The sequence below is a fragment of the Astatotilapia calliptera genome, chromosome 19 (genome assembly GCF_964374335.1).
Source record: "Astatotilapia calliptera chromosome 19, fAstCal68.1, whole genome shotgun sequence".
Lineage (NCBI taxonomy): Eukaryota > Metazoa > Chordata > Actinopteri > Cichliformes > Cichlidae > Astatotilapia > Astatotilapia calliptera.
The window spans coordinates 22,277,988-22,291,711 of NC_137440.1; the positions used below are offsets into that span (position 1 = coordinate 22,277,988).

General features: G+C 41.2%; 1 protein-coding gene across 1 annotated transcript; it reads left to right on the forward strand.

The window, feature by feature from the left end:
• Positions 1-393: 393 nt before the first annotated feature.
• tmem229b (transmembrane protein 229B) lies at positions 394-12,997 on the forward strand. The gene is made up of 2 exons (XM_026152778.2): positions 394-658; positions 11,628-12,997. The coding sequence occupies exon 2, from the start codon at positions 11,680-11,682 to the stop codon at positions 12,274-12,276; it is 597 nt and encodes a 198-aa protein (XP_026008563.1). The 5' UTR covers positions 394-658; positions 11,628-11,679; the 3' UTR covers positions 12,277-12,997.
• The last annotated feature ends 727 nt before the right edge of the window (positions 12,998-13,724 follow it).

Below are 13,724 nucleotides of genomic sequence, written 5' to 3' on the forward strand. Positions count from 1 at the left end.
AGATAATAGTGAGACCTGCTATAATGTAGGATTTGAAAATGGTGGGCAAGCATAAAAGCGTGACTCTTCAAGTATTTTGCCAGGGTATGGATATCAAGAACAAAACTGCATTTAAAACTTTTAATCCAACTTCAGTGAAAGTCAGGACTAAACCTCGGAAATGTCGATCTATTATTCCAAGTCAGTGTTTGCAGAACTGTTTGCAGTCTTTACCTGTGTTGTTTACATATAGGTTAACACAGTTAAATTGTTAAAGTAGGCCATTCATTGTCCAACTGGGCGTGTGTGTATGGTTTTCTTCCGTCCTGTGACTTCACACTACATTACCTGAATGAGAGGGCTTCCACCTGACTTCCAGCCCAATAATAAACAACCTGAAGCCACGCACACGCTGAGCTCCGGTGCAGAAACGGTTAACCAAAAGATGCAAGAACTGCGTGAGTCTGTCTGAGCATGTGCTGCTGGTGCCGCTGCTGCTGCAGTGAAGTAAAATGTGTCAATTTTCATCGGACAGTAGAGACACCGTGGAGGAGAAGCCGGGGACAGCAGATGAGCGGCAGGAAGCGGACACCGAGTCAACCAGGACAATCTCTCCGGGGGAGATGCATTTGATCGTCCGGCTTGTGTGCTGAGGGACACCGCAGAGCTCAGCCGAAAGGTAAACGAAATGCACAGACGATGATTCACGTCGGTGTGCTGGAGCTCAGCGACATGTAGCCAACATGTTAGGATTTAGTAGAAATAGCCATGATCAAAACAAGTATTCGTGAGGCTCCCTAGTTATTATTTTGCAGGTTTTTGTAATGTATCCAACCGTGGGAATTTCACCCGCTTGTTACTAATGAGTGTTTCCTTGCAAGTTGATAGTTGTGCAGCCGCGTTTCTGTTAACCGTGCCGCAAATTTAGTACACCGAGGCTGGAAAAAACAGCTGGACATCCTGTGTCAAAACTGGTCGAACCGGTCATCACTTAACATGTTTTGTGCACAGTTAGGCTGTTGGCACCTGTTAAAATAAGGATATGTAAGCGTACACGAGCGCATTATAAAAGCAGCCTGCGCGTATAAGTGTGTCTTTTTCATTACGCGGAGGCTTTGTCAGAGGAAAGCAAGTGTTTTCAAACCCTCTCTGTTTTGAATCTGGCCTTTTTAATTATTATTTGTCAAGGATAACCATACCGCACTGCTCAGTAGGAAGGAGGCGTGATGCTGCAGCGGAGTCTCGGCAGCCGGGCCTGCGCAGTGGCCCGTAGTTTTCCAGGGACAGGATAAGATGACTTTGGACATCTAATTACAAGTAGACAAGCGATTCTTTTCTGTCATGACTTCTCTTCTGGATCATGGTCACACTGTAGGATGTGTTTTTACAGAAACACGGTGCCATATGGGGTTTGGATTTTCAAAATCCCTCATTGATTTATTCCATGTAAGGCCTGCAGTTCACTATCATTTGGGGTGAGATAATCCCTGCTGCTGCAGCCTCTGTAGCCTATATCCCGCCTCAGCCTTTTACACTGACTCTATTGACATTTTGGACCTATTTATAAGCCATTCACTAGATTTCACAGTGAGGATTCCCCGAATGACCCGTTAATATAAATGCAAATGCTTGAAAAAACTGCATTTATCAGCGTGTGGGCATCTAAATTAACGTAGCTGTACAAATGGACCTGTTACCTGTTTTCATACACATATATGAATTGCTAACCTCTTGAGTTATCAGGCTTTTTAAGACGCGTGAAGGAAACGTCACAGCCCCACATTTTTTAAAGACAATAAAAAAAGTGAATTTCAGTCAACACCAGCACAGCAGTGTCAGTGTTTTTGTTGTTGTTGTCATTTTCACCACTCAGTAAAGTTCATTTAACCTAGTTTCACTTTATATTTTTTCCACTGGTCATCCACGAAGCAGGATGGATCCATGCTTTCGTGTTGTTTCCGTGAATCCTGAGCCTACCATGTAAATGTCTTAGCAGAAATGAACACTCATCAGACCAGGCAGCAGTTTCCAGCCTTCTGTTGTCCAGTTTTGGTGAGCCTGTGCAAACTTTAGCCTTCGTTTAATGTTCTTAGCTGGCCAAAGTGGCCGCTGGGGTGGTCTTCTGCTACAGGGGTTATTTGAGAACTGCTGTTCACTGGACATTTTCTCTTTTTCATACAACTGTCACTGTAAACCCCAGAGATGGTTGCGCAGAAAAATAGATGAACAGTTTCTGAAATACTGGCATCAACAACCATTCTGATACTCACTTTGAACTTCAAAAGATCATCTTGACCATGTCTACTTCCATTATTGCTGTCATGTGATGGCTGATTGGATATTTGTGTTTACGAACGGTTGAACAGATATACCTAATGATGTGGCCGCTAAGTGTAAGTTTATATTTTTAGGGTTGCGTTAAAACTCTTCAATTAGTTAAAAAGAACCACCACTGAGCAAGAGAACTGAAGATATTGATCGCAAATTACATCCACGTAGAGGCATCTATAATACATGCACAAAAGAGGAGCAAGGCATGGGTTCATTCTGTATTTGCACTTATGCACTTTGGTATATGCTGGTGAAAAACGTGCGTTTCCATTAAGTTGTCTTTGTGTTCTGGACTAAGCACATTAGTGTCATGTTTATCATTATTGGATACATCTTGATTTACGGAGTTTAAGGTTTTAAAAAAACTCAAGTATTAAACTCTGATCAGAGCAGGTGCCAGTCCAGCACTCAGCTTCTTTTGTTTTTCAAAGATCTCTTCCCTTCTAAAACCTGTGCACCGAGACCAATCTCAATTATGCGCTGTCAAAGATTGATTACGAAGCTGTCTGATAGAAGATTAACATGCGCCTGCACCCCTCCATTATAGACATTACTCTCCATTGCAGCATGATGACCATGTCAGTAAATCTCCTGCTTTCTTTACAGCTGCTCCACGATTTCTAATCTATGGTCCATGACCCCTATGCTACCCTGGATAGAGGGCTTAGCTCCAATATCTCAGGGCCTCTTACTAAATTGCAAAAAGCTCAAGAGCTGGAATGAGTGTGATTGGAGGAAGGTTGTGAAAACAATATGAGAGTATTTTGGGGATTGTGAAGGGTAATTCTTAAGATATTTATTGGGTAATAAGGAACGATGATAAACTGACATATAAGCTGGCAGAGAAGAAGAATGACAGAAGGACATGCAGTTTAACTATACAGAAAACAACCCAGTGCATTTCCATCCTCCGGGATACCCGAACACACTTATCTTTAGACATCATTCTCCGTAATGTTATTCCTACCAGCAGCACAGAGTACGCTTCCTCTGCACTGCGCGTTGATTGCCAGATAACTTTGGAAATCCCACGTCACCGCATGAGCTGAGAAAGCAGTAAAGAGTTGAAGTCACTCCTCTTGTCAGGCTCTCCTGTTTCATTCATGACGCTCCTCAGCTATTTCTGTCACTTTCCAGGAGTACAACTGAATGAAACACTGCAAGTGCTTTTACAGGAGAGTCTGCGCTCTGTGTTCCCGTTTTATGTGTGGCCATTCAGAATAACTGTAAGCTTATATAATCGAGAATGTAACTGTCAATTTAATGAATTTCAGGAACTATAACTTAAAGAGGCGACCCTGGAGACATATCTAAACACTGCAGCAACCAAACATCCTTATATAGAAAAAAACACCTTTTCTTCTTTAAAAAAAGTTTTCTATCAACAAATCTGAGTAATACCTGATTTGTGTAATAAAGTCTTCATTGCAGTCTTCATCAGGTCATTGAGAGGTAATCAGGTATATTTGTTTCTATCAGTGAGAATGAACCCTTCAGCGTTCATACCACTCGGTTTATTGAGTGCACTCCTCCCCCACCGCTCTGTTTGTTTTGTTCAGGCTTTCACCTTGCAGATATAGAAAGAATGCCTACTATAAAGTTATATGAGCCTCTGTTGGCACTGCTGTGTCCAGGCTTTTAGTCCTCGTGGCGTCTCTCCCGCTCTATCAGCAGCTCGGATACTTTACGTGCCCCCGGGGAATCTCTGGAATTAGGGGGATGCTGTGAAGGAAGGAGGGAGAAGTGTGTCTTTGTCTTTAGCATCGAGGTATCATTGTCTCGTAATTCCATCTGTTTTCATTTGTTTCTAATATTTATAAACAATATGTTTATATAAACATATAAATAATATGTTTATATATTATTTGTTTATTATTTGTTTATATATAAACATATAAATAATATGTTATGTAATATGTAATAAATAATATGTTTATAATATATATCATGATATATATATATATATATATATATATATATATATATATATATATATATATATATATATATAATCATGTCAATTATATTATATCAATATATAAATATATATTATATCAATATATATATATATATATCAATATATATAATATATATCATGATATAATATATATCAGTCATATTTTTACATCACCAGCTGTTAATATCTCCTCTGCAGCCTGTTTGTACTTTTTTGCCTCAAGTGGTGAAACAAGTTTGTGGTTTTCACCATTAGCAGCAACAGTTGTTGAAGATGCTCCAGATGAGGCTGCACTTGTCTTACTGATGCCAGGTTTTATACACTGCCTTTTAAGTGCAGGCACTGGTATCAGCTGTAAATAGATCAGTCCACATAGATGTGGCTTGTTGAGCGTGTTTTGGAACTTTTATTTGCTTCATCTTACAGAAAAGGTAGATGTGATATTTAGGAGAGTGACAGTTTGTTGTTTCAGGGGTAATCGACCTGCCTTCTGGAATCATTTGGGATCAGTTTATTTTGCAATACCTCAGTAGGTTTTCCCATCCCCCTTCTTTCACCCCTAACTCTTATCGGACATTTTTACGTAGGCCCTGTTAAACACACACTTCTTGCCGCTTGCTCATCGTGCTTCTAAAAAAGCAGTATTGACCAGGATCAGCTAATGGTGATCAAGGAAGGGACAGCAGTCCTACAGATTCCCAGTCATAGAACTAGCAGCATTCTGTACACTCTTGGGGAATTAACGGGCTAATAATCATTTAGAAAATCTCACTTAAGAAGCTGGAACTTGTTTGGATTTTTAGCACCAGTGGCTAATCATGTGTGCTCATTGCAATTCTGACTGGTGTATTTCAGCAGAAGAAGGCACAAAACATAAATACATTTGCTTTAAAGCGTCAGTATTTTCAAGTTGATTACATCAAGGGCATGTCGCCTGCAGTGCTGTTTCCATCAGTGGAGATGAAGCAGTGGTTAGGTCACCTTGGTGACTGACGCTTAGCTGCAATGGATATTGCTGGTTTCTATACACTCCACTGCAGCCTTCAAAAAGTGACCTTCTAAAAGTCTGCATAGGCCTGGGATCCGTGCCACGGGGAGATATATAGTGCATGAAGGGATTATCCTGTGCTGCAACGTGGTGTGTTTCTGATATGGTGTCAGAGTTCACAGCTGTCAGCATACTGTTAGCAATGTAAAGGTATCTGTGTGTATCTTTTCTTTTTCAAATTGACTTTGGCTGAATTCTCATTTGGTGTGTTTTATTTGTGCCGTTCTTCTGTTTTTTCACTGCTGTCAAGAGATGCATCTCAGAGACTTGACACCCTTGTTTTCAACCAGACCCTCAGCTTTTTTTCATTTAAAAGCTCACACATGGCTGGTGTTTACCCTCGTGTCCTCAGGCAAACCCCTCTTAATCCTTGGTTACACTTCCCCCTCTTTCAGTTCAGAGAGCACCCTGCCTGTGTTGTGTCTCCCCATGGTCATACTGAGGTTTACAAAGCAGGCAGCTCCATCACATCTGCCATTCTGATCACCATCAGACTGTGATGTCCCGTCGCGGGGCTCAATAGAGTGCAACGGCGATGCGGGTCCCAGCAGCAGGAGCTGGAAAGAGTCCTGCTGGTCAATACTTTGGCCCGATGAGAGAACCGTTGGGGTTGCGGGTTGGTGGGCGATATCCTACAACGACTGCAACAGCAGCAGAATCAAATAGCACCCAGTGTGTGAACTGTGTCATGCTGAGGCAACAAGTCAATAGATATTCCTACACGCACACACATTTAAAGGAGGGAGCAGAGGTGTCCTGTCAGCTTTTAAGATGCTGACAATGTAATCACATCAACCAGCAAGGGAGCTTTGTATGTGTCATCACCAGTAACTCTCCCCCGATTTCCCATCAGCCCCCCCACTGTTTGCCTTAAAAAGCAAAAGTGGAGCAAAAAGGTCAGGTAGCAATGTCTGTGGTGTCCAGTGTTAACATTCAACGTATAATAAAACAACCTCCCTGCGATTTTAGGGATACCAGACACCAAATTTAAAATTGATTCAAATGAACAAAGTAACAAAAGATTGAACCAAATAAGTTTTTTTTTCATGTCATAGTTTAATGTTTTCAATTCCAGAAAAGCTTTTGAGGAAAAAAAAAAATACTAGCTCATTTTGAATTTGATGACAGCAACATGTCTCACAAAGGTTAGGCCATATCTGTGTAACATCTCATGTTTCTTTCTTGTTTCAACATAATCATCTGCGAACTGAAGAGACCAGTTGTAGGATGTCTGGGAGGGAATGTTGTCCCATTCTCATCTGATATATCATTATAGCTACTCAAAAGTCCTGGGTATTCTTTGTCATGGTGTGCCAAATGACACACTGGTGAGAGGGCGCCATCATATGCTTCCTAGAGAACGCATAAGATAGGATGTCAAGAGAGAAACTGTGGTACTGCATGAGGAAGTCAGGAGTGGCAGAGAAGTATGTGCAAGTGTGAGAAATCAAGCTCAGTAGAAGCTGTGTGTGAATTAGCGGTAGGCAGGTGTAACAGTGAGGCTACATGGAGCAGAGGTAGTGAAGGTGGATGAGGATGTTCCCCACGTTCATCACAATATGGTACAAAAAACAAAGAAAAAGGATTGCACTATTACGAAACTGCATAAGCAAGTATTGCACAGTAAACAATCAGAGAATTTCCATTGTAATCTTATCTTTGTGATAACTCTCTAAAATGTAGTGTAAAGAACGGGTTGAGCGGCTGAATATTTCAGCGAGCCTGATAATATTAACGTCCCTGTTATATATTTCCAAGAGACAGGAACCTACTGAAGAGAAAGAAACAACCCACATATTTTCAGTACTTTCAATGAAAATGATTTCTTTTTATATAAAGCTAAGAGCAAGTCATGTTTGCTGCACTACTCTACTAATCATTTTAAGCCTTTTCTTTCACCCCCGAATATATCTACAGGCCCTTTGGCACAAAGTCCAGGGTTAGACGGCTGAATGTCGTCTCACATATTTTTCGTCATTAGCGGCTTAGTGGGCATGAGACTGCTGTCAGTGAAGCAAAAAAAAAAAAAAGAGAGAAGAGAGAAGGGGGAACTGAACTGAAAGAAGAAAGTGTGGGAATAGAATTAAGGCATGTGATACTCGAGTGAGAATGGGAAGCTTATTAGTTTGTGAACTCTTTTAAGGCCATTTTCAGTTCAACATTTTGACCATCACCACAGCCTTGTTCTTTATTTCCCCCTCTACCATAAGTGGGAGGGGGATCAACTGAGAAACTGAGGATGTGGTCTTATTATGCTGACTTTTCAGTGAGAAAGTAAAAATATCTCAAAGAAATCCTGCGAATTTTATTTTAAATAGGACCACGATTTACATTTAGGTCCATGTGTTTATGTCACATTTGTAAAAAATTTTCCTCTACATACATTCTATAAAAATATGATCTCAGCTTTTATTCAAGAGCTTTAACAAAAGTATAAAGATTTACATCCATCTTCATGCATAGTGCCTCATTTTCAGAAGCTTCAATAAGATTCAATTTGGATGCAAATCTTTCACAGCCAATGCCTGCCTGAAGCACAGAGCCAATGGACAAGTTGCAAACTTATGTTGCTTTTTGCACTTTGCTTTGAGTCATTATTTATTTGCCCAGTGAAGCACAGTCTGATCAGTTTTGCAGCATTTGGCTAAATCTGAGCAGAGTGTATATTCCTGTACACACAGAATTCATCCTGCTACTTATACCCGCATTCATCAATAAACCTTAGTATCCAGGTTCCCCCATGTGTGGTATAAATGGCATAAATAGATCAAACTAAATAAAAGCAAGCCTGCAAAAGTGGGTCTTAAGCTTCTTTTTAAAGGTATCAGCAGTGGCCACAAATCTTAAATCCAATAAAAACCAGTCACCAGTGGTAAAGATTAGTGCTATCATATTTTTTTATAAGTTCTAATATATTCAGACCAGAAAGTCAAGGTTTCTTAATAACAGCATCTTTACTGAATGTTCCCTCATCCTCTTGACAGTAGAATAATTCATTTCAATTTAATTCAGTTTTATTTATATAGCACCAAATCGCAACAAGGCGTGTGACATTTTAGTTTAAAGACCCAACAATAATACAGAGAAAACATGGGCATGTGCTTTGGCCACAGTGGGATATATATATACAGTATGCAATACTTTTGTGATTTGGTCATCTCACGCAGAATTGATTTTAAATCCTTTTTGGATATAGGTTCATGAGTGCCTGATTACACTACGTGATGCTATGAATAAAATGCATTAAGCTAACCACTGTATGTATACAGGTATTTAACCCACTCCTGAAGGATGACTTTTGTTTTGAAGTGTTTTAGAAGGAAAAGCTGTAAATTACATGGAAAGTAAACTGGGTCAAGTGTCAGGTATAGGTGGTGCCATGGACTATCTGTCTCGTTTCTCTTGGAAGGAGACAGATAGGAGGCATACTCATCTTGCTCTCACCTTACCCCTGTCTGCTCTACTGAGAAAGTAAGTCAATATAGCATTAGGAAGCCTATTATCATAGGCTTCATCTGCAGGTATTGCCCCCTGCTGGTTATTAAAAATAATGCAAGTTTGTGCACTTGGGCAATGGTGCATTTTTTCAGACCAAGTGGTCATCTCTAATCCTGCACACATAGTCTGTGAATACAGTGCAACATAGCACTTTACATTTAACATTTTGGTAAAGTCACTATCACGTCGAGAGTGAGATTAGAAGATCCATTCGACTCATGTCTGATCACAGACTATATGGCAGAGGTGGGCAACTCCAGGCCTCGAGTGCCGGTGTACTGCAGGTTTTAGATATCACCTTGGGTCAGCACATCTGAATCACATGATCAGTTCCTTACCAGGCCTCTAGAGAACTTCAGGACATGATGAGGAGGTCATTTAGCCGTTTGAATCAGCTGTGTTGGATCAAGGACACATCTAAAACCTGCAGGACACCAGCCCTCGAGGCCTGGAGTTGCCCACCCCGCTATACGGCTTAAGCTTGAATCAAGTCAGCATACTCAGCACAAAGAGTGGAAAGAAGTGGAACCTGCTAGCCTGGCTCCATCCAAATAACATATACCCATCAGCACCATTCACTCGCTACATGTTCGATAGGTCAGTGTCATTTCAGAACCCTGAACGTGAGAATGTGTTGAATCTTCAGTGTTTTTTCCACTTTAAGGATAAGTGCTAAGATTTCATTAATGTCCTTATCTTTCAGGCGCTAAAGGGAAATTTACTTGATTATTTTCATAAAGGTCACAAGGAGCTGTTCTGATGCAGTAAACCTTTAACGGGAACCAGTTCTTGCAAAAGGCTAAAGCTTGTGCTCACAATATTTGACAACTATTGGCTGACCCAGTCATGCTGGAAGGGATGAGAAGGAGAGTATTTCCCAGGGAGCCACAAAAAGATGGTATAAAGGGTTTAGGGAGGTCAGTTGGTCCATCGCTGTGGCCCAGTTCCTCACATGAAACCCTTGTTTCTTGTTTGGGAGAAATGTGTTAATCCCCAGGGACTCACTCTGGGCCCCAGCAAACCTTTGAAGGAATAAATAGCCCCAAAAAATCAGCTTTTGTTCTTCAAACCAGCTTTTGTACTCCTAACCTCTGTCAGAGCTTGTATTTAACAGACCGGTTATGAGCTATTGTATAATAACTGCCACTATGACACAGTTTCCTCTGGAAACATTGTATAGCAGATGATATATACACACAGTGGTCTTATAAACTATGTAGTCCTTGAACCTGCCAGTATGGAGCTGTTTTCCTTTTGTGTGTTTTTTTATTGGACGTGCAGTGTTTAAATAGAGGAAGGATCTAGCCCTGCGTGGGCCTTCTGATACCTGATACCAAAGCCTGTGTGTGTGTGTCAAGCTGCAGGATTTAGAAAAAGAGCACATGATGTAGGTAGTCAGATGATGAAGCTATACCTTACATAAGAAACACCCGCAGTCACTCAGTAAATAGCATCAGCTGAGGGAAGGGCGTAGAGTTTAAGTGCTCTGCAGCCCTCTAGTCTCTAATTTAATCTTCCTGATGTCAGTACACTATTTCATCACCTTGTCCTTAATTGAACTATGGCTTGGTACCATTTACAATTAAAGTTGTAATCCAAGATTACAGTCCTGGCAAACTGTTGTTAATAAAGATAACAGCAAATAGCTGTAGACCCCAGACAGCTTACACTTGTGTCATCACTACTTCAGAAGTTGGCAGGAACTGTAATATTTAAAATCAGGAAAAGTAATGTATGTTTGTTGTTGTATGTTGTTTTCAGACTCTCCAGTAAGATACTGATAGAGTTTCTTTGGGGGCCAAACTCATAAAGAGTGCAGACAAGTTCATAAACAAATGAAAAGGAAACTGGAAAACAATATAATCCCTGCTGTCTTACCTCCACACTGTGGTCAAGTTGCAATGAAAAATAGGTGTGAATGTAGAAAGTCAAACAGTACAGGAGACACATGTGTGAATAGTTATCAACACACCCAGGGTTGGAGTTTCACTAAAAAGAAACCCTGTAGTATATTACAAATTACTGTAATTACTATGTAATTACTTGCCGGAGAAAATAATGTGTTACACTGATTATTATATTACTTGAAATACATTATCACATAATTATCAGTTAGCAACATAAACCTGAGGCTACAGCCCCACACACCATTACATCTCTATCCTAAAGAGGACACACAAGATCTTTTTTAGTTTTTAAATATAAACGCAAAACGGACAAAAACAAAGCAAATTTGAAAACAAGCCTAAAGAGTTTTCAAAGCGATTCTACTTTCAAAATATGTGCAGATAGAAATGAAGGTCACACGCCTGATATCGCTGCCTTGTTACCAACTGAAGAACAGGCTCTGGATGCTGGACCAGAGTCTGCATGCTTCTTTGCTACCTTTGTGTTAGCATGCTGTCTGTGCAGAGCTGAAGTTGTGTTATCAGTTTTATGCAGCTGTTTCTGTCCTGAACATTTTGCACTTTCACATTTCGCTCTTGTTTTAATTAATATCCAAATCTCCACTCCTCAATAGTTCCGCTGCTCCGGTCGACTGATTTATCTCCTTCCTACACAAAAACCTGCGTACCTTGACGTTTGCATGATCAAAAAGTCAGTACAGCTCTGATATGATGGAAAGAGACACTAACAATAAAAACGAGAAATGGATGTTAATACATTGAATAACTATAGCAGAACGAATGCCAACTATAAATAGAATCTAAAGAGTACAACTTGAAAATTGTTAGAATTAATATGTATCCTGACCAGTGTCTTGCTGCCTGCTTGTCATCTTTCTGCCTCTTTCTTTCTCTCCTTTTCCTTCAGATCTTTGTTTTTTTGCTACAGTAAAGTCTGTGTGAAGGCGAGAGGAGGAAGGATGGTGACATCGGAAACCCCAGAGGCTCCCGTTCCTCTGACAGCGCTGTCACGCTGGTACCTGTACGCCATCCATGGTTACTTCTGTGAGGTGATGTTTACTGCAGCCTGGGAGTTTGTGGTCAACTGCAACTGGAAGTTCCCTGGCGTGACCAGTGTATGGGCGCTCTTCATCTATGGCACCTGCATCCTCATTGTGGAGCAGATGTACCTAAAGCTGCGCGGTCGCTGCCCCGTGCTGCTGCGCTGCATCATCTACACTTTATGGACCTACCTGTGGGAGTTTGGTACGGGGCTGCTGCTGCGCCAATTCAACGCCTGCCCTTGGGACTACTCTGAGTTCCGCTACAACTTTAAGGGACTGATCACGGCTGAGTACGCGGTGCCCTGGTTCTGCGCATCCTTCATTGTGGAGCGCCTCGTCATCCGCAAAACGCTGAGGCTGCGCTTTCATGAAGGGCCCGAGGATGGTTGGTCAAACCATCAATCTGATGCTGGGGGTGGCCGAGGGAATGGAGGAACTGTGGGGGGTGGGAGAAGGAGAGAGAGGAGCAGAGGGATGGGAAATAATTCTAATGGCTACCTTAAAGCAGAATGAATCAAGGAATTGATAGAATGACACAATCCAAACCAGCCCAATCCGACCCTCCTTTTCATAAGCAGTCCTACCCCTCAGCTGTGTGAGATGAAGACACACAGCTGTGCAGACTGGGCTGGTATGCAGACAGCCAGACAACAAACACCTAACTGGGGCTTTAAATGCCCAAATCACACACTGTTAACACAGGGGTACCGTTAACTACATGCTGCTGTGTTTGCTGCATTTCATAACGCACCACCCATTTCCATGTGGGCTTGACCTTAAGGAGATCAGGGCTCTCTCTCCTGTCCCACAGTGTTTGGGTAAAAGAACTACTGTTGCAAAGAGTATGTGTGATTGTCCTGTGGAAGAATTAATTCACGAACAAATACATTATTAATGTTTTTCAGGGGCACATCAGTCTATATTAAAGCAGAATGCTTGCTGTGTAGAAATCATAGTAAAAAGTAGCTTGGTTGTGAAATGTCCTTTTTTAAAATGTACATATTGTCCTTTAGTATTATTCAAAGTACTGTAGTAATGTAGCTACAAAAGGATCCATAAAGGTGCTGTATACCAGCATTTTATTTTGAAAGGTCATTCACGGCTAAAAATAAGGAGCTTTTGCGTGTGACAGGAAACAGCCTGCTGGTATGATACCACTATATATGTGCTTGCCTGAGTGAGGTGGTTAGCAGTGACTGAACTTTCAAAATAAAATACTTGTATTCAACACCTTAAGAGTATACTGTCCACCCAGGAAGCAATGCGCCATCTGTCAGCTTATGTCACGACGAATGTTTCTCTGCAGTTAGAGAATACCCACAATGCCTAAAAAACAAAAAACAAAAACAATGCATGAAAAAATTGTCTTCCAATATAATGTGACATTTTTTTTACAGAGCTCATTCAGCAGCCATACTGTGTGTCTCCACAATCAGTCTGCTGCTTGTGTGTTAATGACAGTAGCTCAGAAGGTGGAGCTGGTCCACCAGCTATCAGGGTTGATTGCCTGTTGTCTCCTTACTGCATGATGAAGTGTCCTTGAGTGAGACGTTGATACCCAAACTGCTCCCGTTGAGCAGGTCATGGCCTTGCATGGCAGCTTCTCCGCCACTGTGTGTGACTGTAGGTGTGTGTGTCTGCAAGCTTATATGATGGCACTAAATAAATGCAGGGACGCCTTTCTGCTGTCATGGTTACGAGTCACGACCATCAGCATAAAGCACAAAGCTTCTCGGTAATGTGCTTTTTTTTTTTTTTTGCAGCTGTTCAAAAACGTGCACACGGCTCGCTGTCTGCATTTTGTTTTCTTTAATGTTGTCGAGGCCACACATGCCTCATGTATGTATGTAACTGTCATTCACTGGAACACAATACTCCTTCCTGTCCAGTTACAGTGCACACGTATGAATATGTTTGCTGAACAAGTGAAGCCTGTGAATGGAGAATCTCATGGATGGACA